A 24,755-nucleotide genomic window follows, 5' to 3' on the forward strand; every position below is an offset into this window, starting at 1 on the left:
AAGGATGTGTGGGAAGTGGCATTGCAGAGGACCATTGAGGCAGAGGAAAGAATTCAAGTGAAGCTGGCACAGATGACCATGGGTGGATGATGGTAGGGAGGTGCAGGAGATGAGAGGGCACTAGGAACAGAGAAACGAGGACAAAGGCCAACACACTGAGCCAGTTTACAGAGTAAAGACACCCTCACAATGCGTCCCTGTGCAATGGGAAGAAGCAAAGGCGGCATACAGAGTTCTGTGTATTCAGACTGTAAGGCCTCATGTTGGATGATGAATCCTCAGAACAATGCTGCCGGGTGAATATGGTTCCTGCTGAATGAAAGATTCCCTTGCAGCTCAGAGATGTTAAATAACATGCCCGAGTTTAGGGCCTAGTTCAGGCTCCATGACCCAGGAAGCACTTGCCCTTTGCAACACTGCATCTTTCTCTGGTGCTTAATAGCTGAGTTAAATCACTTAACTGCAATTTCCTCTCTCATAATGTAGGGAAAACGGTAAAATAAAGTCTACATTGCAGGCTCTTGAACTGAGGTACACAGGTACTTAGCACCTGCTCATTGACTTGCAATCTTTCACATGGAAAACTGAGTGTACTGGTAGAGCGTGGCAGAGAAGGGTTCACTACACTCAAATCATTCTCCCTGCCAGATGAGGATGCTGGTGGTTCCAACCACACAGCATTCATGGTGCTTGCTGTGCTATACACATGCAACTACACACACACACACACACACACACACAGACACACACACACACACACACACAGAGTCTGCCCCTTGCCCCTCTCTGATGTCTGTCTTCTTGCCCACCACAGCTCTCGAATGTCCAGAGAACAGCCACTTTGAGGAGTGTATGACATGTACAGAGACCTGTGAAACCCTGGCCTTGGGGCCCATCTGTGTGGACAGCTGCTCTGAGGGGTGTCAGTGTGACGAGGGCTATGCTCTGCAAGGCAACCAGTGTGTTCCCCGGAGTGAGTGTGGCTGCAGCTTTGAGGGGCACCAACTTGCTACCAATGAGACTTTTTGGGTGGACCAGGACTGCCAGATTTTCTGCTATTGCAATGGCACAGACAACAGTGTCCATTGTGAGACCATCCCCTGTAAGGATGATGAATACTGCATGGAAGGGGACAGTCTGTACTACTGTCAGCCCCGCACTGACGCCTCCTGCATTGTCTCAGGCTATGGACACTATCTTACCTTTGATGGATACCCGTTTGACTTCCAGACCAGCTGCCCACTCATCCTGTGCACCACAGGAAGCAGGCCAAGTTCAGACTCTTTCCCCAAATTCACGGTCACAGCAAAAAATGAAGACCGAGACCCATCATTGGCATTGTGGGTGAAGCAGGTGGATGTGTCTGTATTTGGCTACAGCATTGTGATTCATCGGGCCTACAAGCACACTGTGCTGGTAAGTAGCCACTGGCTGATCTGAAGAAGGGAGTCACAGTGGGGCAGAGGTGAGGGGAGAGGAGTCGAGGTGGAAAGGGAGCCTGGGTAGGCTAGACATGCTGCAACTGAATCCAAGGAAATTCCAGTCTGATAAAACAGAGAGAGAGAGAGAGACCCTGGGGTTATTTCGGTCACCTTATCTCAGATAAGGAAACTGAGGCTAAAAGAGGAAGAAGATTGCCCGAATCTCAGGCACTAAATTGGCATCAGAGTTGGCTCTAGATATGATACCTGTTGCATTGGAGCAGGGCGTAGCCTAGGATTCTCTAAGTAGTGGTATTGCTTCAATCCACCCCCTCAGAGATCAGAATGACAGTTATCTGGACTTCCTCCCTCTCCCAGTCTTCCTGCTAGCCCCTGGAGAACCAAGATTTAAGAGCCACTTACTTATCGGAGGCCAGCAGGGAACCTCTTGCAATCTCTTCAGTCACCAGGGCTTCAGGTCTTTTTTTGTACCTCTCCCACCATTTCAATCAAAGAACACTTCCTTACCTTAAAGAAAGGAGTGATGGGGTAGGGAGTTTTTGTACCTGCTCGAGCAGGCTGACAACAGCTACCCCAGCTGTGAGCCAGCCATGGCTCGGAGCATGACTTGAAACATTAAGAAGCAAACCCATAGCCTCTGTTCCAGCAGTTTGGAGGAACTGATTTAGGGTATTGGCCTTCTTGACATTATGCTCAGAGATCTGCTGCATCATTTATCTATCTCTAAGGGGACTCTTTTTCATTTTGTATATGTCCTCTTTAAAATTCTGAGCCAAACTGTACTAAACTAACTACACCGAACTAAAGAGTTCCCTGGGCAGTGCTACTGATTTCTTTTTATCCCTGGGATTTCCTTAACCTTTTTTCTCCAGCAAAGAGAGTCTCACATGCTTTTAGAATTATGTTCACTTACACATTTATTGGGAGATCTGCCTTCTTAGCATGGAAGGTAACAGGTTCTCTATGCCTATTTTCGTCCCTCTTTTGGAGTTTATGAACCTGAATCTCAATTGTTTTCCTCTATGCTTCTCATAACAATTTATTCCTGTACTTATGGTTGAATTAATCATATTGCATTTTCCTCCCAATCTCCTTAGTTTCCTCATTCCTAATTGTAGGCTTCCTAGGGGGCAGGGACCACATCTCATTCATCTTCATGTTGGATGAATTTGCAATCGGCAATACTCAAAACACATGTCAAGAGAATCAATGAGATGACATCATGACCTTTTCTTCCAAGGTCCCTGTGCTTTTCATCTTAGCTTCTGGTGGCTTCTTTGGTGATCTGAAAGATTAAGTTGCCGATGGGACAAGTTGGAGACTTGATAGATGCACTGCTTGTAGGCACATAGGCTCTGAGCATGGATGTCTGGAGAGTCGCAGCTGCCCTATGGGGCAAGTTCCCTCTCAATTTTTACCACAGGTTAAAGCAAATATATCAATCTTTGTGTCCATGTGGCTTCTGATAGCGTTCCACCCTGAGATTGATACATTTTCATGAAGTTACTGGACATTCAATACTCTTTCAGATTTTCCTCTTAGAAAGTAAGACCTCTCCATAGGTCCTGCCCCAGAGGGGTTATTATGAACCCTACTCTATGCCTCCTATTACTAGCTTTCAACAGTTGGGTATATGGATAGCTGAGGTTACACATGTCGTCTTTTGATTTCTTCCCAGTTTTTTGCACAGATAGACCAGTGGATCCTCATGAGCACTTAGTTGTGGTTTTTTTTTTCACACTGTCCCTTTTGCCTCCTCCAGAGTAACTGATTCCTCAGTATTTTCAGATATTTCTTCCCTTTCCCTCTGCTGTAGCCTGAGCCCCTAGTGGGGCAACTCACCCTCCAGGCAGTTGTGCTGCCTCAGCATCCTGAGATTCACTCATTGCTAAAGGCAAGGGCCACAAGAATCACACAGCTCATTTAGTCTTCATCTGGAGAGGGTGGGCACATGTATAATTCTTAAAGTTGCCAAAACAAATACTGTAAGACTATGAGGTTTAAACAACAGTTCTGGAGACTAAAGTCAAAGATGAAGGTAATGGTAGGATCATGCTGTCTGAGGTTCTGGAGCAAAATCTGTCCCCAGTCTCTATCCTAGCTTTCGGGGCCTGTGGGCCATCCTGGGCATTTCTTGACTCACAGCAACAAAGCCTCTCTTCTATCATTTGCACATCTCCCTTCCCTGTCCAGGTCTCCCTGTGCATTTCAGAATATCAATCACTAGACTTAGGGCCTCCCTGATCCAATAATTCCTCACTTTAACTTCATTACATTTCCAAATAACTTATTCCCAAATAAGATTGTGTTTATAGGTACGAAGGCTAAGACTTCATCTTATGTTTTAAGGAACACAATTGAACTCACAGAACAGGGTAACTAATGAGCAGTGGGCATCTGGCAGGAATGTACTAAAGGGGTAGGACAAGTTGTGGCTAAGCCCTTTTCTCTAAGTCACCAGAAAATCCAAGTGCACAGGTTGGGAACAAAGCACGTTGTTTTACAAGCCCTGCTGAGAAGAGCAAGCTCAGAGTGCACCAAAGGTTCGTCTTTCCTTTTGGGATCTGGGGGACAGAATCAGCACTTACTTTGAATTATTAATATGTGTTAGAGGATCTGCTTATTCAATGATTTTCATTTGTTTTTCCCATGATGTTATTATTAGTCACCGTCCCTCCGTGAGCCTGAAGAATAATGGCTGTTGTAATAACAGTGTGAAATGAAGTGCAGGACAAAGCAGAACCCAAAGCTCCAGGTCACTGCTGGTGCCTGCAGAAATGGAGGAGGACATGGAAGGGATTTCTGGGGACACAGGATCCTTTTGTGACTCTGACCCTACTCTGCATTCAGGAGTCCTTCGGGATGTGGGAAAAACCACCAAGCCAAGGGATGCTGAAAATAAACATACCATCTATAGAGCAGACCGGGTTATGGGGGTGAGCTACAGAAAGTGAGCCACTCCTGCAGCTCCACCTCCACAGCCAGAGCCAGAGCTCAACAGAGAAGGACTCCCTCCTCTCTGTAGCACAGCCACATCCTTCACATCCATCCAATAGGCAGGATTACAAGGTCTTTACATCCTGTATCTTTGTCACCTGTTGTCAGTCCAGTGGCCATCAAAAAGGAGTGAGAGTCTAAGCATCACTCTGACTCAGTCTCATTGTACAAGCTAGGACAGTTGGCTACTCTGTGCCAAGAAATGAGAACTTTTGGGAAAGATGGTATCAAGCATGAAATCAGTGAAGGCAACAGCATGGCTTTTATGTTAGTTCACTTCTCAGTGCTGCAGTGGAATATTGGAGCATGTATATTTTGTGATAAGAAGAATGGGGTTATTTAGCTCACTGTTTTGGAGTTTTAAGTCCAAGATTGGATGATCTCCTTGGTTTTGCATCTACTGGGGAAGACAGATGGCAATGATGGAGCAGGAAGGACCCCACAGAAAGTCGGAAAATAGAGAGTGAGAGATAAGTTGGTCCTAAACTTGGGTTTTTATAACAACCATCTCATGAAAACTTCTTTCTGGGGACACACCCCAGTGACTGAACTATCTCCCATTGGGCTCCATGTCCTAAATACTGAAACTGGATTATATTTGTCCTCTTCTTATGACTTTGAGGTTTTATATATAGTGTGAGTGAAGGGGAAAAGTCATATTCAAACCATAGACAAAGTCCAAGAGGCTGTCCTAAGAGATCTTAGAGTCTCATGGGACTGATGGACCTGTTATCAATTCAAATCAGTATAATGTGAAGGGTTGCTCTCAGAGGCCTGTGAGAGTGTAGAGAAGGAGTCGTCATCTCAGTCAGCCTGTAGTATTCATTAAGGGCTTGCCAGAAGAGATGACCCAGAGCTGAACCCTGGACTTCCATGCATATCTGCTGGGCTAAGAGTTGAGATCATCCAGGAATGGAGACACCAAAGGGGGTAGTAATGGGTGGGGTGTGTTGGCTGATGGAGCTGTGAAAGATCAGGACCACATACTTACACCTAAACTATTGAAGCTCTGAATGCAGCCTTGTTTCTAATGTAACAAGTGTACCACATGTATGAGTTCGGCATCCACATATTCAGCCAACCACAAAACTTAAAAAAAAAATGTCTGTACTGAGCCTTTTGTTTTGTAATTATTGCCTTTACACTACAGTACAATACACATAGCATTTATCTTGAATTGAGTAGTATAAGCCACCCAGAGAAAATTTAAAGTATACAGGAAGAAATATGTAAGTTCTATGCAAATATTATGGCATTTTCTACAAGGAAAGCATCTGGAAATTTTAGTATCTGAAGCAGGCAGAGGAACCAATCCCTATGGATCCTGGTGTCAGCTGCACTTAAATATTTGAAATACATCCCTCCACCACCCATCCTCACGCTTTTTGCCCTCTCTGTGCCTTCCTCCCCTATCCATCAAGCTCCATTGTCACACTAACCTCCTCCTTTTCCTCTGAGCTCCTCTCCCTTAGAATCTCCTTTCCTTCTGTTTCTCATTATGGAGAGAGAGGAGAGGAGAGGGGAGAGAGAGAGAGAGAGAGAGAGAGAGAGATATTGATTCAGGACAGAGTTGCCTGGATGGAGAACACTGATGTTGAGGGTAGCTTAATTTTTAATTTTTTTCTGCGTTGAAGGATGTTCTGTTCTCAGGCTTTAGCAGTGACCAAACTTGCAAGACTTTTAGCTTTACCCTCATTATCTTCCTTCCCCAAGGTGTTGCTTCCTACATGATGCTAAGGAAGTAAGGTATATGGAATGAAGGGAAACTTGGGAACCAAGTGAGGTACATAGGTCAGTCTTGGGGTGAACTGCCTCTAGTTGGTTGGTTATGAGGCTGCAGGGCAGGACAGGGTCTCCATGACTCTTTCCCTCTGTGAGCTGCTAAGTCAAAGCTGTGTTTGCATAGGGCTCTCCTGGCTGAGAAAGTCATGCTCATTTGGTAGTATCTCCCCTCTCTTCCCCACATCAACACATCCTGACACTCAGGGGGGGTGCCATGGCATGTTTCTCATTCTTCCAGGCACAGAGAACTCAGCACCTCTTCTCCTACCTCACCTCCCCATGACTTTCCATCCATACCTATCCTGCTTTTTGCCTTCTCTGGGATCTTGATGTTCTGTCATCTCCCCTAACCCCTATGTCTTCAATTTTTCTCTTCCTATAAGATCCCTTTCTATGAGACTCTATCCCTTGGGAGCCAAACCATATCTGCTTCTGCATCTCTCAACTATCATTTGCCTCGGCAATCTGACTTCTGGCTTTGTGTTCCATCAAAAATTCTTTTATTAAGATCATTACTGACTTTGTTTTTTGAAAAATGAGTGAGTACACTTCAGGCTTAATCTCATGGACCTATGCCATGCGTGATATGGCATACTAGGCCCTACATGGTGCAGTCCTTCCCCACTTTCATCTTCATATCCTACCATTCCCAAGGACATGCCTTATGCTCCAGCAGCACTAAATTGCTGCAATTCTTCATATTTATCAGGATGTTTTCCTCTCATCTAGGTGTTTGCTTGGGCTGAGCCCTTTTCTCAAAATTCAGCTTTTTTCATTCACATTCCTCTTTGTCTGGCCAACCTCCACCCATCATTTGGGACCAGGTAAGGGTAATGTCTTCTTCAGACATTACTGATGCTGTCTCCAGATGGAGCCTGGTGTTGAGCACTTATTTGTATCTATTGCTGCCTTATCAGGTGATGTTATTATCTCTTTATGTTTCAGTCTCTGCCACATATCTGTGAGCTGCTAGGGGGGGGAAAGTTTCTTTGCTTTTTTCCAGCATTAAACACAGTGCCTGTTGGCACATGGTGGTGCCAGAATGATGTCTACTGGATGGATGAATGAATTCTTCCTGCATGAATTTTTGTAAAAGAGGAGACAGTTGAGTTTGGGAAGAAGAGCACTGCCTAATGGAGAGTGGGCTGGAGGAAAGGTCATTCTTGCTGTCTTACCTAAGGTTCACTAGCAGTAATGTCTGAGATGGGGTTGCTTGGGAAGGTAAGGGGAGCATGAAATTTGAGAAAAGCAACAGAGAAAGAGAGTTCAGAAGGTGCATGGTAGAAGTCAGAGATTTATGGTTAGTATGAGATATTGGGAGATCTAATACATGGCTTATAACATTGAATTGGTCCCTAAACTTGCCTAGTCATCGGCCATGGGTTACACTTGATGTGGATGGTTTATAGCAGGGGCTCATAACCCTTTGGGCCAAGTAGCTCCCATTGACCCAAATCAAGCTTTGAACTTATCATCATTCAGTGTCATGGTGACTGGGAATGGCAGGGCAGGGGGGCAGAAATCTTCATGCTGTAACATAAGAAATGACAGGGAGAAATGACACAATGTGGTTCAGTTAGAACAGCAAATTATTGAGTATTTCAGCTATGAAAGACCTGTGGCTGGGTCTGAGAGGTGAGGTCAAATCCTGGAAAATCCAATGGATTGTGAAAAGCAAGTGAGACATTTGCCCAAGCCCTGGAAAATGCCTTCTGTGTTGGGTTTGTCAATTTCAATTGCATCTTAAAATTCTGGACTGACAGTGGTGAGTGAACAGAGGTGAAGAGCAATCCTTGAGCAAAAGTGACAAGTTAGGAGGTGATTCAACAGTCCAGATGAAGAGGCTCAAGAATCTGCATTACAGCAGGAGCCGTGGGGTAAGCAGAGGGATCAGCCCAAAGATAAAAGAAAGAGGTGATTGGAAAGGATTTCTGGCCAGAGAGTAATCCTGAAACACCTTCTTCTTCCTCAAGAGACTTGCTCACCTTTTGCCCTCACCTCCCAGGAACCAGCAAGCTGTCTCTACTTTCCATCATGTACTAACCCAGCCACAGGCTATCAGATGTGACCCATCTGAATCAAAGCAATTGAAGGGCGGTGTAGTTCTGGAGTTTGATGTTAAGGGATTTCCTTGCTGTCTGAAATTAAAAATATGGGGAGAAACTTGTGTCAAGTGCTTGCTCTTTGTGAGGCACAGTATCAGTCACCTGGGGGATCACCATGGTACAGTAGGTATGATCAAGAAAATGTGGCTGCTGACGGCTCATAAACCTGTAGGTGAGACAGAGTGTATGCAGCTAATCATAATATAAGGCAGACTGTGGTATATGTTTCAATCTCAGGATGCATAGGCTTAGTCTTGGCCAAATAACAAAAGAGAAGTATAAATAACAAGTTATTGTTGCCCAGATGAAGGAGTGATTCATTCTGACCAGCAGTTTGGGCTTGGAAAATCTGGCTTTACAAAGGACATGATGTTGTGGAGGATGAGATGAATGTTGGCTGGTGAAGCATGGCATACCAGGCTGAGGGAACAGCAAAGTGAAGTCATCCTTCAACGGGAAAAAAAATCCTGAAGGAATTAATAAATTGGGGCTTGCCTAAAATAAATCTACAGCAGAGCTGGAAATAGAAACACAAGAGTTTTAGAGTTGGGTATTTTAGTCTAAACCTTAATTGAATTCTTATTACCCTCTCATTACCTTGGAGAAAACAATTTGAACTCCTAGGGGAAATAATGCTATGTAAACAGAAGGCACCAAAATGAATAGGTATATTAGTGTACAAAAGATAGTCATTTAGGTCTGTTCAAGTCCTAATAATAATAGTTGACTGACAAAAACAACCAACATGCGAAGACTGTGCTCAACCTGCCCTAAGTCCCCTCTGGGACTTGTCTTTCTTGAGAAGAATTGGAACTGTTGGGAAATGTCTGGATCAACTGTATTTCCCCACCAAGACTCTCCTTCTTTTGTAGGTCAACAATGAACGGCTGTATCTGCCCCTGAAGTTGGGACAAGGGAAGATAAATATATTTTCCTTTGGCTTCCATGTGGTGGTGGAAACTGATTTTGGTCTGAAGGTCGTGTACGACTGGAAGACCTTTCTTTCCATCACTGTCCCTCGGAGCATGCAGAACAGCACCTATGGACTGTGCGGCCGCTACAATGGCAACCCTGAAGATGACTTGGAGATGCCCATGGGTCTACTTGCATTGAGTGTCAATGAATTTGGGCAGAGCTGGGTGAAGAGGGATACTTTCTGCCAAGTGGGCTGTGGGGACCGCTGTCCATCCTGCAATAAGGTTGAAGGTTTCTCCAAGGTGCAGCAACTGTGCAGCCTGATTCCCAGCCAGAACGCTGGCTTCTCCAAGTGTCACAGCAAAGTCAACCCCACCTTCTTCTACAAGAACTGCCTGTTTGATTCATGTATTGATGGTGGTGCAGTTCAGACCGCCTGCAGCTGGCTGCAGAACTATGCCAGCACCTGCCAGACCCAGGGGATCGCAGTGACTGGCTGGAGGAATTATACATCTTGCTGTGAGTCTTTTTCATTATCTCTCTTTCTGGCTTCCCCTCGATGTCAATTGATGTGGGCACAAACTCCATACAAGTTTCAACAAATTGAATAGAGAAATTTAAGAATATGTCACTGTAGAGTTAAGTTTGTTATCTGAAAGTGGTTAAGTAGCCCCTTGGTGCCTCCATTTCTTTATCTGTAAAAGAGGGTTGATACCCCATTTCAACATATGTATTTCATGGGTTTTGATAAGAAGACGAAGATCACATGTATAAAGCACATCATACCATACATAACTTTTATTCTTAGCAAGTGTCAGTAAAATGCTAATAAAAGGCTAATGAAGGAGGAGTTGATTAGTTCAGTTGTTCTAGAATCTCATGGGACTACCACTGTGTAAGTGATTTCATGATCTCTCTTAAGTGTGTTGTGTTTGGTTCATATAGGTTATATCCTAGTCTTTGGGCTTAGGAAACAGAAGAATGTTGTGAGCATTAGAGATGAATTAGAATGCCTGGATTCTAGCCTTGACTCTGCCCTGAAATATCAGTGTGACATTGGAGCCATTCACCTTCTCTCCTTGTCTCTGCTTCCGTTCTATTTAGCAAGGACTGTGCTGCCTATACCACTTATGCTCTACACACACTAAGTGGCATTAGTTTATTAATGGCTTTCTTGGAGCCAAGCATGGTGCTAAAGACTTTATTAACATTTTATCCTTATTTCTTCTCTATCCAACTGATCAGGGAGAAATTGAGACTCAATGGAGATAAATAACTTGCTTAAGGTCATACGATCTCCATGGAAAAGTCAAGACTTGGCTTTCTAACCTCAAAATCTCAACTCCTACTCTACACTGGTGGAATAATTTGCTTGCCTTTAGCACATGAGAACTGGAAAAGGTTTGGAGGAGAAATTGCTGTTGGTCTTTGGCTAACCTGCTGTGGTCTATTTTCCCATCTCAATCTCATTAACTATAGTAAATTTTTTTTTATTTGGAGATGAGGGTCCTAACTGTACAACAAAAGCTGCTGAATACTTGCAACCCCAAGTGAGTGACATGATAGTATTCCTGGAGACAGCCTCCCATTCTCATCTCAGAAAAGGAAAGCATGGGTGGAAATCCAGAGATAGTGCTGTGGTCCACTATCAGCCTACATCCAACATACAGTCATTGGATTCATGCAAATGTGAGGGGATGGAAGCAAAGAAAGCTTTCATGCAGGCTGAGTCCCAAGTGAGACGTAAGGCAGGTGGTGACAGCAGGGGCCGCTGTCCAAATTGACCTCTGGTGATTTCAGTAAAATGAGTATGCCTATAAAAAGAGTCCAAGTCTGGATAAATCTACAGAGCAGCTCTGGACTCTTCAGGGTCAGCATGGTAGGATGAGGGAGCTCTCCTTCTAAATCAGTAAACTAGTTTCTGAATCTTAAGCTCTCCACCTAGTACATGGTGAGGAAGGGGGTTTTGACAGACTGGGTCTGTTTCCCTTTGAGATTTCTTACAGGGAATTCCCACTTTCCTTATAGCCAGGTATGGAGTCTTAATGCTCTCTGCAGATGGCTGGGATAGGGGCTAGCAGGGAGATTGCCAAAAGTCATTGCTCTAGTTTTGTTGAACATTGCTATTGCCAGGAATTTCCATTCCAGGTAAGTGGTCTCAATCTTTGTCACTCATGGGAAGCCAAACCTAAGTCTGAGGAAAATCAGCCCACGTTCATGGAGCTTAGCTAGGAAAAATGAAGATAAAAATGAATTTTGTTTCTTATCTTTGTGTTACCTCTACTGGTAACCAACCAACCTAGAGATGGGTGAGTACAGACATCTGGCTTGTATGTGGCTGTCTGTTGCCAGATATGATTGGACTTTTAACTTCTAAGAAGTGAAGGCAGGACACACACCACATTCACCCTCCTACACACACACGCACCATTCTGCTAAAAATCAATCTAATTTAACTCTCAGATGTTGAGACACCAGAAATGATGCTTTCAGGAGAAAAGAGGTTAAGCTGTGGAACTTGTGTGTTTTGAGAACACAGTGAAATGTGGGTGTTTTTCAATAGTATTGGCTGTCCCTATCAGTGGAATAATTTATTACTCAATTATGTTATTTATAAACACATTAGAAAACCTCGTCACACAAGTTGAACAAATAGGCTGGGAGGGAGACGGAGGTAAATTGCCTTAATTACTAACCCTTCCTAATCTTTGTACAGCTGAGTTTTCAGTCCCTTAATGGGAGACTTAAAATGACTTCTAGTACGGTCAGAGAAAAAAATAATTAATCAAGCAATAACTGCTTCTTATTTCATCTTACGTTCTAGCAGTACTTTTTAAAAAAAATGTTTATTTATTTATTTTATAGGCAGTTACAGAAAGAGACAGAGACGGAGAGGTTCTCCATTTGCTGGCTCACTCCCATAATGGCTACAATGGCGGGGTCTAGGCCAAGATGAAGTTAGGCTCCTGGAATTCAATCTCAGCCTCCCATGTGGACAGGGTCAAGTAATGGCCTCATTCTAGCATTACTAATGTTCCAAATGGGATTCACAGATTCACTTATTCCTCACACCAACTCTGCAAACACGAGGAATAATCCCATTTTCTAGAAGAGAAAACAGAACTAAAGTCACCTTTCCAGGGAATGAGGCTTGTGTAAGTTGAAAATGAGCTCCAGAGATAGCACACTCTCTGCTATTCAGTGTTGGCCTCTCTATCCCTTGAGACCCACTCTTTGCAGAGTGATAAGAGGTCAAAGTTAGTTGCCGTGACCACCGCCTCTTTGTTGAGAGGTGCTTTTTGGTACTTCAGACTCCTGAGTCCAATGTCTGGTATGACTTCTTCATACATCCAGTTTGTTCCCTCTGAATAATTTTTAAAAATTAATTTCTACCAATCCTACTACCACTACCATTACTAGAAGATATACAAGTATCAGGCACTATATGGATATCTTTCTAAATTGTATCTCTCGTTATCTTAACCAGAGCTGGATGTAGGAGGCATTATTGTCCTCATTTAACAGAAGAGACTAGAGTCAGAACAAACAGCCTGCTCTCTGTGATAGTGCTAGCTAACAGTGGAGGCAGGGTTCAATACCATCTCAGGATAAGTCCAAAGTGGCTGTGTTATTCTGTGATACTAGATGGCATTTCATGGGAGTCTGCTCATTCTGTTGACCAGAGAGGCATCAATGAGAAGACAGACAACTGGATGTGTCAGTCCTAACACAGTGTAATTGCAGATGCAGAATTCACTAATCACTCCACAGATCTCAGAACTTCATTTGTGGGGAATGGCAAGCAAAAAATAAGTATTAGGACTTTGAAAGTTTGTTTTCAATAATCATGTGTTTATTAAGCATCTACCATGTTCTCAGCAACATTTTGGGTGCCAGGGAGTAATCACAAGAATAAATTAATAAAGTGTGTAATACGGTTAGAAAAATAGAATCTGTTTGAAAAAATTGGAAGAATGACAAAGAATGCCAAAAACATACTCCATCTTTCTGGATGTTACCATGTATGCCAGCGCATAAGTTGCTGTTAATTTTGACATATGGGACAAGTTTCAGCAAGGCAATAGTAAAAATCAAACAAGTTAATGCTGGCGCTGGAACAAAAAGACCAAGATGAGAAGATGAGAAACCTTAAAGACAGGTCCAAACATGACAAAGAAATTAGGATGCAGCAGGTCCAATCACAGAAACAAGTTACACATCACACAGCAAACTGTACGGACCCAGGAACAGACTGGAGCTAAAGAAGCAAAGTCTTTCCGTCATTGTCTATGAAAGAAAAACACAGATAGAACAAATATTGGACATAAAATATGAAAATGGAAAAATATTAGACGAAACCAAAGGTTTGTTCTGCCATATTGCAGTGGAGAGGGTCTTTCTTTTGCTTTGTAAAATACCAACACTAAAATGTCCATACATTTGTTTTTAGCATGAACTGGTGTTGGTTTTTATAAAATACCTTCTCTACATCTGTTGAGATGGTCCTATGGCTTTTATTTTTCAATTTATTGATGTGGTAGATCACATTTATTGATTTGTGAATGTTAAACCATCCCTGCATACCAGGAATAACTCCCACCTGATACAGGTGAATGATCTGCCTGATGTGCAGCTGGATCCTGTTGGCCAGTATTTTCTTGAGGTTCTTTGCATCTGTGTTCATCAGGGATCTCAGTCTGTAGTTCTTTGCTTCTGTTGTATTTCTAGCTGGCTTTGGTATTAAGATGATGTTGACTTCATAGAAAGAGTTTGGAAAGATTGCCTCCCTTCTACTGTTTGGAATAGCTTGTGGAGGATTGGAGTAAGTTCTTCTTGAAACATTCAGTAGAATTCAGCAGTGAAGCCATCTGGTTCAGGGCTTTTCTTGGTTGGGAGGGATTTCATTGCAGATTCAATCGCAGTCATTGTTATAGGTCTATTTAGATGAATCATTGCCTTTTGTTAGGTTGTCTGTATCCAAAAATCTAACCATTTCTTCTAGGTCTTCTGATTTGTTGGCACATAGTTGCTTGTAATAGCTGCTAATTATTCTATGGCTGTCCAAGGTATTTGTTGTTGTATTTTCTTTTTTGTTTCTGATCCTATTGATTCATATCTTCTCCCTCTTTTTTTTATTAGTTGGGCTAGTGGGGAATCCATTTTATTGATTTTTTTCAAAGAACTAGCTCTTTGATTCATTGATCTCACGTATTGTTGTTTTGATCTCTCTTTGGTTTATTTCCTCCCTTATTTTGGATAATTCTTTTTTTCCTACTAACCTTGGGACTGATTTACTGTTGTTTTTCCAGCTCCTTCAAATGTGTGGTTAGCTCGTTTACTTGGTGCCTTTCTAATTTCTTAACATCAGCCTTAACTGAGATGAACTTTTCTCTTAAGACTGCCTTGATCATGTCCCCTAAGTCTTGATGTGTTGTGCTGATGCCTTCATTTGTTTCAAGCGATTTTTAAGACTTCACCTTTGATCTCCTCTCTAACCCACTGTTCATTTAGTAGCATATTGTTCAGTCTCCAGGTATTTGCACATCTTCTGAGGTATTTTGAATCATTGGTCTCCAGTTTCACTCCATGATGGTCTGAGAAGATACATGGGAGAATTTTGATGATGCTGAGGTTTGTTTTGTGAGCTATAACATGGTTAATCCTGGAGTGAGTTACATGTACTGATGAGAAAAAAGTGTGTTCTCAGTCTGAAGGATGAAATGTTTAGTAGATATCAATTAAGTCCATTTGCTGTAGTGTCTGGGTGAACTCTGTTGTTTGCTTGGTGAGTTTCTGTCATGTCAGTCTGTCCATTGATGTTAATGGAGTGTTAAGGTCCTCCACTATTGTTATATTGTAGTCTGTTTCTCCCTTTAAATTCATTAATCTGTGTCTCATTTAGCTACATGCCCTGGCATTTGGTGCGCACACATTTATTATGGTGATGTCTTCTTGCTGAACGGATTCTTTGATCATTATGTGGTGTCCTTCTTCATCTCTCTTAATGTTTTTCACGTCGAAGTCTATATTATCTGATATAAGAATGGCTATGCTAGCTCTTTTTTCTTTTCTATTAGCCTGGAATATCCTTTTCCATCCTCTCACTTTCAATTTCAGTTTCTGCCTTTCTTTGTTGGTGATGTGTGTCTCTTGTAGGCAACAACTAGATGGGTTTTTGTCTTTTGATCCAGTGCTCCAAACTATGATGCTTGATTGATGAGTTTAAGTCATTACATTCAGGATTATTCTGGATAGGTAGTAATCTGGTCCTGTCATTTTAGCAATGGATTTTTCATTATTTTACTTAGTCATCTGCTGTCATTTTACTGGGATATTTTCCATTTTTGCCTTAGGTTTTGTTAGGTGCTATTTCTTTTCTCTGTCAAGAAAACATCTTTGAGTATCCTTTGAAGGGCCAGTCTGGAAAAAGTGAATTCGTTGAGCTTTTCTTTTTGTGGAAGAAATGTATTTATTTTTCAAAGACAAAGGAAAGCTTTGCTGAGTAATTTGTTCTGGGTTAACAATTTCTCTGTTTTATAATCTTGAATATGTCATTCCATTTTCTTCTGGCTTGTAGAGTTTCCTGTGAGAGGTCAACTATGATTTTAATTGCCATTTTCTGTATGTCAGTTAATTTTTTTCTCTTGCACATTTAAAGATCTTTTCCTCAGGTTTGATTGAAGATTGCTGATTGTTATGCATTGTTGTGATGATTGCTGTTAGTCAATCTTATTGGTAATATGTGCTCCTCCTATATGCTGTGTCTCAATTCTTCATATTAGAAAAGTTTTTATTTAGTATGTCATTGAATACATCTTCACTGTCTTTTTTTGTACCTTCTTGAATTTCCATATCTCTCATATTTGGCCTTTTAATAGTTTATTTTAATTTTTGAAAACTTTTTTTTTTCATTTGACTCTGGTCCTCTTCTAGCTTTTTGCTTGTTTCCCCATTGTGGCAAGAAATATCTTACAATTCTGAGATTCCTTTTTCTGTCTCACTCATCCTATTATTGAGGCTTTCCATTGTATTTTAAATTTGCTCCATTGTTTTCTTAATTTTTACCATATCAGCTTTCATTTGATTCATTGCTGCTATTTCTTGTATAGCATATTCCTTGAATTCCTGTGTTTCTTGTTGTTGATATAAAGTTTTTTTTAACAAGTTTTCTAAATTCTTTATCCCCCATTTGCTCAATATATTCCTCAGTTAACTCTGAGATTAGCAAAGGCGTTTGCTCCTTTGCAGTGGAGTCTTCAGTAATATTTATTGTGCCTCTGCCTCTCCTTTTGCTCTTGGGCATTGCACTTTTAGCCAGCAGATTCTTCTTCTTAGTGCTGGTTTCTATGCTGTGCTGCCCACAGGTCTACAGGTCGATTTTACTGATTGTGTTTGGTACCCAGTTCTTTGTGGCAATCACTTGTGTATCCCTCTAGCAAGTTTCATTACTGGACTCTTGTGCTAGGCTTCTACCATGGTCCCCATGGCACTGAGCCAGAATTGAGTTTGCTCCTGACTTAACACATGTGTAGCTCACTCTTGCCCCTGCAGTCCCACAGCCTTTGTCACAGTGCACAAAATGGTGCCTGACATACATTGGTGTTATTCTGGGTCTGCTGACCATTAGGTTTGTTGGCTGCAGTAGGATGCCAAGTTGGTACTGTTTTTCCTGTGGGGCCACTGCAATGTGCTCAATCAGAAATGAGATCACTCCTGGCTTAGTGCTTGCAGGGCTTACTGTTGTCTGCCCAGTCCTACTAGCCTTTGCCACAGTGCACAAAATGGCACCTGATGTGGCATTGGTGGGGGTCTGGGCTGTGAAATCCACTCTGTACCTGCACTGCTGCTTGGGGTCTACCACTCAAACAAATCAGCAGGACAGGCAGTTCTTTTCCTGAGTTTATTTCCTGATCTCCTAGTGAGCTCCCTTCCCTCCTGGTCACCAGTACAGCTCTGATCACCAGTTCCTAACAGCTGACCATTGCTGGGGTATCTGATCACTGCAACACCACTCTGTTGTCTCTGCTGCTTCCCCATGTCCATAGGTCTCCAGGTACCCCACTGCTCTTAGCCTCTCCGCTTCTACTTCCTGGAAACTGTCCTTTCTGCTTCACTCTGGCTAATTATGCTCCATCAGTTTAAATTTCACTCAATCTATATCAAAACCTTGCTCTCGCCTGTACATACATTTGAAATACTCTGTGGTGTCTTGGTACAGGTATAGTGTAATGATCAAATCAAGATAGACATTAAAAATTTATTTACTTTTATTGGGAAGGAAAATTTACAGAGAGAAGAAGAGACAGAGAGAAAGCTCTTTAATCTGATAGGTCACACCTCTAATGCAATTGTAAGAGCTGAGCCACTCTGAAGCCAGGAGCCAGGGGCTTCCTGCAGGCCTCCTGTGTGGGTACAGGGTCCCAAGCTTTGGGCCATCCTGCATTGCTTTCTCAGGCCAGAAGCAGGGAGATGGAAGTGAAATGGAGTAGCTGGAATATGAACCAGTGCCCATGTGGGATCCCTGTACTTGGCAGTGGGAGAATTAGCTGATTGAGCCATTGTGCCAGACTCAAGATAACTTCACTGATCATTGCTCCTTGGTGAAAACACTCACAGTCCTTTCCTACAGCTTTTTTGAAATAGTCAGTACTTTCCTGTTTTCTATAGTTACTTAACCATGCAACAGAACACCAGAACTCATTTCTGCAGTCTAACTAAAACTCATTACTCATTGACCAACCTTTCCTCACCCTGGAGAGGGTCTCTCTAATTTTTCCACCAATGAAAAGCTTATATATTTGACCACATTAACATTTCTGCATTTCCACATGTCTAAGACTTGATGAAAAACAAAAAAAGTACAAAATAAGAGATAAGAGGGAAAGGCAAAAGAGATAAATACTTTGCAATATGTATGACACCCAACAGTTTGTTCTTAAGCTATAAGGAATTTCTATAATTTAATAATAAAAATGTGACAGAAATGGGGAAAGGACACAAAACATGTAATTCACAAAAAAAAGATAAATGAAGGAAAAGATGATCATTTTTCCCAGGACAGAGAGACAAAAGACATGCAAACAGGGCATTCTCACCTTTCGTATCTCCATGGATCAGAAGGTTTGGTGATAACAAACCAGCAAGGACATGGGAATACAAACCTCTTGTGTAGTCCTGGTAGGCAGAAACACTGGCATCACCCATTTAGAGGGCAAACCGGTGGCATTTTAATCCTTTGACTCAGAAATTCTACTTACGGGGATTTATAGATTCACTTACTCATGCGGACAAAGACAAATGGAGAGGGTGCTCGCTGTAGCAGCATCATAAACATAAAATACACACCGTGCAACCCTGCACCAACATTCATTTGAGGCTAAACGAGAAAAAAAGCCATGAGCAGAAAAGTGTGTATGTTATGTTACTGTTTATGTAAAAAAAAAGTGAACACAGGATACACAATTTTGTGTCTGTGCTTGTTTATGCACAGAAACGCTCCAGAAGAGTCAACTCTTGTTTATTACTACTTTCAGTTGCATGTTCTACCACTCGTGTGTTCTATCAAACTGAAAATGTTTAAAAATCTATTTAGTGTGCATATATTGTGATCACATGACTCTACACATGTGTGAAAATTCACAGACCTGCACCTTTCAAGAATGTATTTTGGGGCCCGGTGTGGTGTGGCCTAGTGGCTAAGGTCCTCGCTTTGAAAGTGCTGGGATCCAAATGGGCAATGGTTCTGATCCTAGCAGTGCCACTTCCCATCCAGATCCCTGCTTGTGTCCTGGGAAAGCAGTTGAGGACGGCCCAAAGCCTTGGCACCCTGCACCCGCGTGGGAGACCTGGAAGAAGTTCCTGGCTTCGGATTGACACAGTGCCAGCCATTGGGGTCACTTGGGGACTGAATCATCGGACAGAAGATCTTCCTCTTTTTCTCTCCTCCTCTCTGTATATCTGACTTTAGTATAAAAATAAAATAAATCTTAAAAAAAGAGTGTATTTTGCCCCTTACTCTAAAAAAAATATACACTGTATATTATTATATAGAGTAGAAGTCCCAATATAACAGTATTTGAGCTTAGTGTATATTGATTAAAATAATAGCCCCATTAAACTTTGAAGCAACCTTGTCCTTAATGATTGTCTAATCATTGTTCCATACTCACATGTTCCAAACGGGCAAACTCAGTTCCTTACAACCTGCTATGACCTAGATGCTGCCATGTCTGCATTGTATAGACACGACAGCTGGGGCCCAGAGCATCTCCAGACTCTCCCTCTGTCTCTTGCACTTGGCCCCAGGGCTGTTATTCTTTGCCAGCACCTAAATTTCCTTCCCTAACAGCCTGTCGATGCATTTGAAAAATTGTGACACAATGCCAACCTGAACCAGCGTGCACACATGTACACATATGCACACACACACAGTGTATATTTGCTTTCTCAGAAAACATGGTGCTTGGAGATCTACCATTGACAGACTTCTTGTCTAAAATCAGGCTCTGTAGGAGTTTTGGGATGAAGGTAATTTAGCTGTGGGATAACAGGAGCGCGCAGTATGGTTAAGATTGGGACTTGAGGGACAGGAAATGTGGAAAGACTCAGAGAATCAAACAGGCAGGACTGAGAGATCAATATTGAGTGTGGGCAGACTTAAGGCCTGGGAGTGGGCAGGTGAAGGCGGCTCCAGGAGGATGTCAGGTGCTGTGCAACTTGGGAGATGGGTTTGAGCCAGTAGGTGATGAGGACCCCAAAAATCAAGGCTGAGGAGAGAACAAAGGCCATGTGATCAGCAATGAGTCAGAAGGGGCATTTCTCCTGGGCAAGAGGCAATGGGAATGAAGAAAGGTGGCAGTTCCAGAGCCTCCACTCCCCATGCCTTCCATCCCAAGCAATGTCCACATCACCGTGTGGCTGCACAGGTTCTAATTTGCTTCTTTCCTTGTAGTCGTCACCTGCCCTCCCAACAGCCATTACGAGAGCTGCGTGAGTGTCTGCCAACCCCGCTGTGCTGCCATCCGCCTGAAGAGTGACTGTAACCACTACTGCGTGGAAGGCTGTCAGTGCGACGCTGGCTATGTCCTGAATGGCAAGAGCTGCATCCTACCCCACAACTGTGGCTGCTACTCAGACGGCAAATATTACGAGGTATGGAGGCGATCTGGCCTTCTCCTCCAGCCCAGAGAGGCTGGTGAGAACCACCTGAGAAGAAATGGGATGTCTACGGGCAGGGAGGTGGGGCAGGGCTGGGGGTTGAGTGTGGCTGAGATGAGCCTGTTGTCCATTGAGCATCTTCCCTCTTTGTGCCCACTGGCAAGCCTCCCTTCTTCTCCAGTATATGGGTTTTTCTCTGCTGGGCCTTTCTGGAGCTAAGACCCTTCTGAATTCTGCTCCTGTAAATCGTATTGGAAAACCCTCATGTGGCTCTGATTTGAAACACACTAGCTGTGACTCTGACATTTGTAGCTGTCTGGGCTGAGGACATTTTTAATGAAATATGGGGCAAGATAGGATTGGAACAGCCTTGACTCTGGCTCCTGAAGTTGCGTGAGAGGAAACCATGGCTCCACCTGTGTGTGTCCTTGGTCATTGAGCTTCTGCAGAGAGTCAGATCTGGTCTGCCTAGGTGGGGTGGCAAGCTCCCCGCATCCCACCCTGTGCACCTCAGCTGTGAGTTGCTCTCTGTAGATGGTTCTTGATAAAACACATCAGTTCAATCTTGTTGCTTTTTGGAACATGTCATCATTCTTCATGTGTCACAGCACATTGTTCTAGAAAAGACCTCGCCAAAAGAAAGTGTCAAGTTTGAGTTTTGGCTTGCAGTCTCTACTCTGGTTCAGTGACATCAAAACCTCCTGTGGGTGAGCAGACAGCTAACAGCTGAAAACATTGAATGTCTGCTAATTGTGAATCGCTGTGCTGGTGGTATTGTGGGGGATGAAAGTATGTTCCCTGCCTTAAGGACTTTAAAAATCTAATTAGGAGAGGGAAAATGATATACTCTAAAGATCAAGAGAACAATTACAAAATGACAGATCAACAAGTGAAAAATAATACCCTACAGAACTAATCAATTTTAAATGGAAAAGAATAGTAGCATTTAAAAGAAATCCAATTGAAATGCCTGAACTGGAAATATAGGCAAAAAAAAAATTTCTTGTAAAGATGCATTGACTTATTGAAGAACAACTCCATTGTCTTTAAACAAAAAGGGGAAAGCATTATGGAAGTTGCTTTGAATTTCATTTCCAGTGGAAAAATTATTTAAATGCTCATTAGGAAGGCAGGGAGGCAGTTGAGTAGAAAAATTAATCAAAGAAGACTGCTTGGGAGAGGTGGTATTGCAGTTGGATCTAAGCACTACGATTTGAAAGGAAAAAGCAGAACATGTGGGAGAATATAAGAATCAATTTCATTTGCCTACAGTCAGTGAAGAGATATATTGAGGCTTAGAACTCCAGAAGTCCTCTTCTAAACTCCACGCCGCAGCCCAGAGACTTGGGAAGTGCGTTTATGTGTCACCGAAGCCATATGCCTGACCCTTGGAATCCTGACCAGCAGAACAGTTTAACGGAGTGAGATTTGGGTTTAAGCCTAGCAATCCCACCTGTCCCAAGGGAGGTGTGACATTAAGCAAACTGTCTCCTTTCCCTGAGTTGCAGTATCATTACATGTGACCATGGCTGCCAATAACTACCCTGTAGGGTTTTGTATAAATAATCTTTTTTTTCTTTTTTTAAAATATTATTATTATTGTTATTATTTTATAGTACAGTTTCATATTCCTTTATCCCCTCCCCAGTTCCCTCCCATTCCTCTGTATCATTACTAACATATAGTTCTTCATACTCAGTCATATGTCCATCATTGCGGGCATGGACAATGGCAGAGAGTCCAGCATCCTATTGTCAAGATATAGTAAACAGTTTCACTGTAAGTCCATCTTTGTCTGGAAATAGAAATGCATACCACACTATATCCTCACATCTGAATGTTAGTCTCCATTTCACAGCTACTGTACATCCCCTTAAATGAAAAGTCATGATTCAAAATCAACAATAGAAAGAAAAGAGGAAATTTACAATGCCATGAAGTTAAATGACATGTTACTAGACATGACAGTCTCCATTACACAGCTACTGTACATCCCCTTAAATGAAAAGTCATGATACAAAATCAACAATGAAAAGAAAAATAGAAATTTACAATGCCTGAAGTTAAATGACATGTTACTAGATATGACAGTCTCCATTACACAGCTACTATACATCCGCTTAAATGAAGAGCCACAAAACAAAATGAACATCCGGGAGAAAAAAGAAATTTACAACACCAAGAAGTTAAATAACATGCTATTAAATGACTAACGTGTAGCTGAAGAAATTAAAATCAAGAACCTTCTTGAAGAAAATGATGCCACTGTATGATCTACGAGTCACTGAATGATTTAATCAGAAGAAAGTGTTTTGAAGAGATGAAACTAACACAGAAAACAACAAAACCCATGTGATATAGTTTCCGCTAATCTTTGTTGAAGTGTGTCTCCTCCAGACAATAAGCAAATGGGTTTTGTTTTTTAACCCAGTCTACTAATCTATGACGTTTGATTGAGCTTAAGCCATTTACATTTAGAGTTTAATATACATGGGTGTTATGTTGGTCCTTTCATTTTAGCAATGGGTTGTTCATTGGTTTAGTCTTCTGTTGTCATTTTACTGGGATGTTCTTCCCATTTGCCTTTGGTTTTGTTTGGTGCTATTCCTCTTCTCTGCCAAGAGAACATCTTGAAGTATCCTTTGTAGGGCAGGTTTGGAAGAGGCAAATTCTTTCAGCTTTTCTTTACTGTGGAAGAATTTTATTTCATTTTCAAAGAGGAAAGAAAGCTTTGCTGGATATGTTATCCTGGGCCGAAATTTTTTTCTTTTAGAATCTGGAATATGTCACTCCATTCTCTTCTTGCCTGTAGAGTTTCCTGTGAGAGATCTCCTGTGAGCTTAATTGGCTTTCATTTATATGTCAATTGATTTTTTTTCACGTGCACATTTCAGGATCTTTTCATTATGTTCAATTGAAGAGAGCTTGATTATCATATGTCGTGGTGAAGATCGCTTTTGGTCAAGCCTGTTGGGAGTTCTGTGCCCCTCCTGGAACTTGTTTCCCAATTCTTCCTCTAGATTAGGAAATTTTTCCTTTATTATTTCATTAAATACATTTGCAAACTCAGCTTCTCTTTCTGCACCTTCTGGGACTCCCATAACTCTTAGATTTGGCCTTTGAATAGTGTCTTTCAGTTGTGCAATACTTTTTTTGGCCTGATCCAGCTCTGCTTCCAACTTTTTGTTTGCTTCCCCCTGATGACAGGAAATACCTTCCAATTCTGAGATTCTTTCTTCTGCTTGTGTCATTCTGTTTTGGAGACTCTCCACTGTACTCTTAATTTGCTCTACTGTGTTCTTAATTTCTGATATAATAATCTATTACAGGTATCAAGTCTGTTACCTGTCACCCAGTCATTCCATAACTGGTAGCTGTTGTGATTGTTGTCATTCTCTTGAGACACATCTTGTAAAGAAAACAGCCAGGCGGGCCTAGCAGCGTGGCCTAGCAGCTAATGTGCCAGGATCCCATGTGGGCGCTGGTTCTAATCCTGGCAGCTGCACTTCCCATCCAGCTCCCTGCCTGAGGCCTGGGAAAGCAGTCGAGGACGGCCCAAAGTCTTGGGACCCTGCACCCATGTGGGAGACCTGGAGGAGGTTCCTGGCTCCTGGTTTTGGATCGGTGCAGCACTGGCCGTTGGGGTCACTTGGGGAGTGAATCATCGGATGGAAGCTCTTCCTCTCTGTCTCTTCTCCTCTATGTATATCTGCCTTCCCAATAAAAATAAGTAAATCTTAAAAAAAAGAAAACAGCTAGGCATGTAAATGCAATGATGTTCGTAAAAGCCCTTGGCACTCTCAGGGAAGGCACAGGGCAGCTCTGGGCAGCTGTTAGTATTATCAACATCATTATCTGCTTTTTGTCAGAAAGTCAGTGGGTTTTGACAACAGTTTATAAAGTAACAAACTCACAGAACAAACAATCCATGTTTACTTGCCACAGTGCAAATAAACTTGGGGGCTTGTTTACACAGCAGATTTCTTTGGGAATAAAAAGTGAGCACATCCAGCCATTAACATGTAGGGTAATCACCCAGCTGTCGTTGTCATGCCTAATTAATGAAAGACAGCGGCACTGGACCAGTCACTTTACTGTGACACTGGTTTCATGATCAAGATCTCCTGTGAATGAGTTATTAACCTTTGATCACATTCATATAAGCCAAGTTATTTCTCTTTTTCCCCCAATGTAATGTCTGACTTCTTATCTAAGAGAAGCCAGACCATCTACTCAATTATTCTGTAAATCTGATAACAGCAGTACTGTCCACTTGGCAGGCTGCTGACACCCAGAATGTTTCAGAGGTCTGGAAGGAGAAAAAACTGGGTTTGAGGACATGAAAGAATCAGCAATG

The 24,755-nt window shown here is 42.3% G+C and overlaps 1 protein-coding gene across 1 annotated transcript in view; it reads left to right on the top strand.

Annotated features, from left to right (window-relative positions):
- The window catches only part of LOC101520095 (tubulin-specific chaperone cofactor E-like protein), a 162,311-nt gene that overhangs the window by 116,457 nt on the left and 21,099 nt on the right, over window positions 1-24,755 (top strand). Inside the window, exons 17-19 of the mRNA XM_036493823.2 lie at window positions 815-1,416; window positions 9,199-9,760; window positions 20,193-20,392. Of these exons, the coding sequence (XP_036349716.2) occupies window positions 815-1,416; window positions 9,199-9,760; window positions 20,193-20,392 (1,364 nt within the window). The remainder of the gene's footprint in view (window positions 1-814; window positions 1,417-9,198; window positions 9,761-20,192; window positions 20,393-24,755) is intronic.

This window comes from Ochotona princeps, chromosome 4 (genome assembly GCF_030435755.1).
Source record: "Ochotona princeps isolate mOchPri1 chromosome 4, mOchPri1.hap1, whole genome shotgun sequence".
Taxonomy (NCBI): Eukaryota; Metazoa; Chordata; class Mammalia; order Lagomorpha; family Ochotonidae; genus Ochotona; species Ochotona princeps.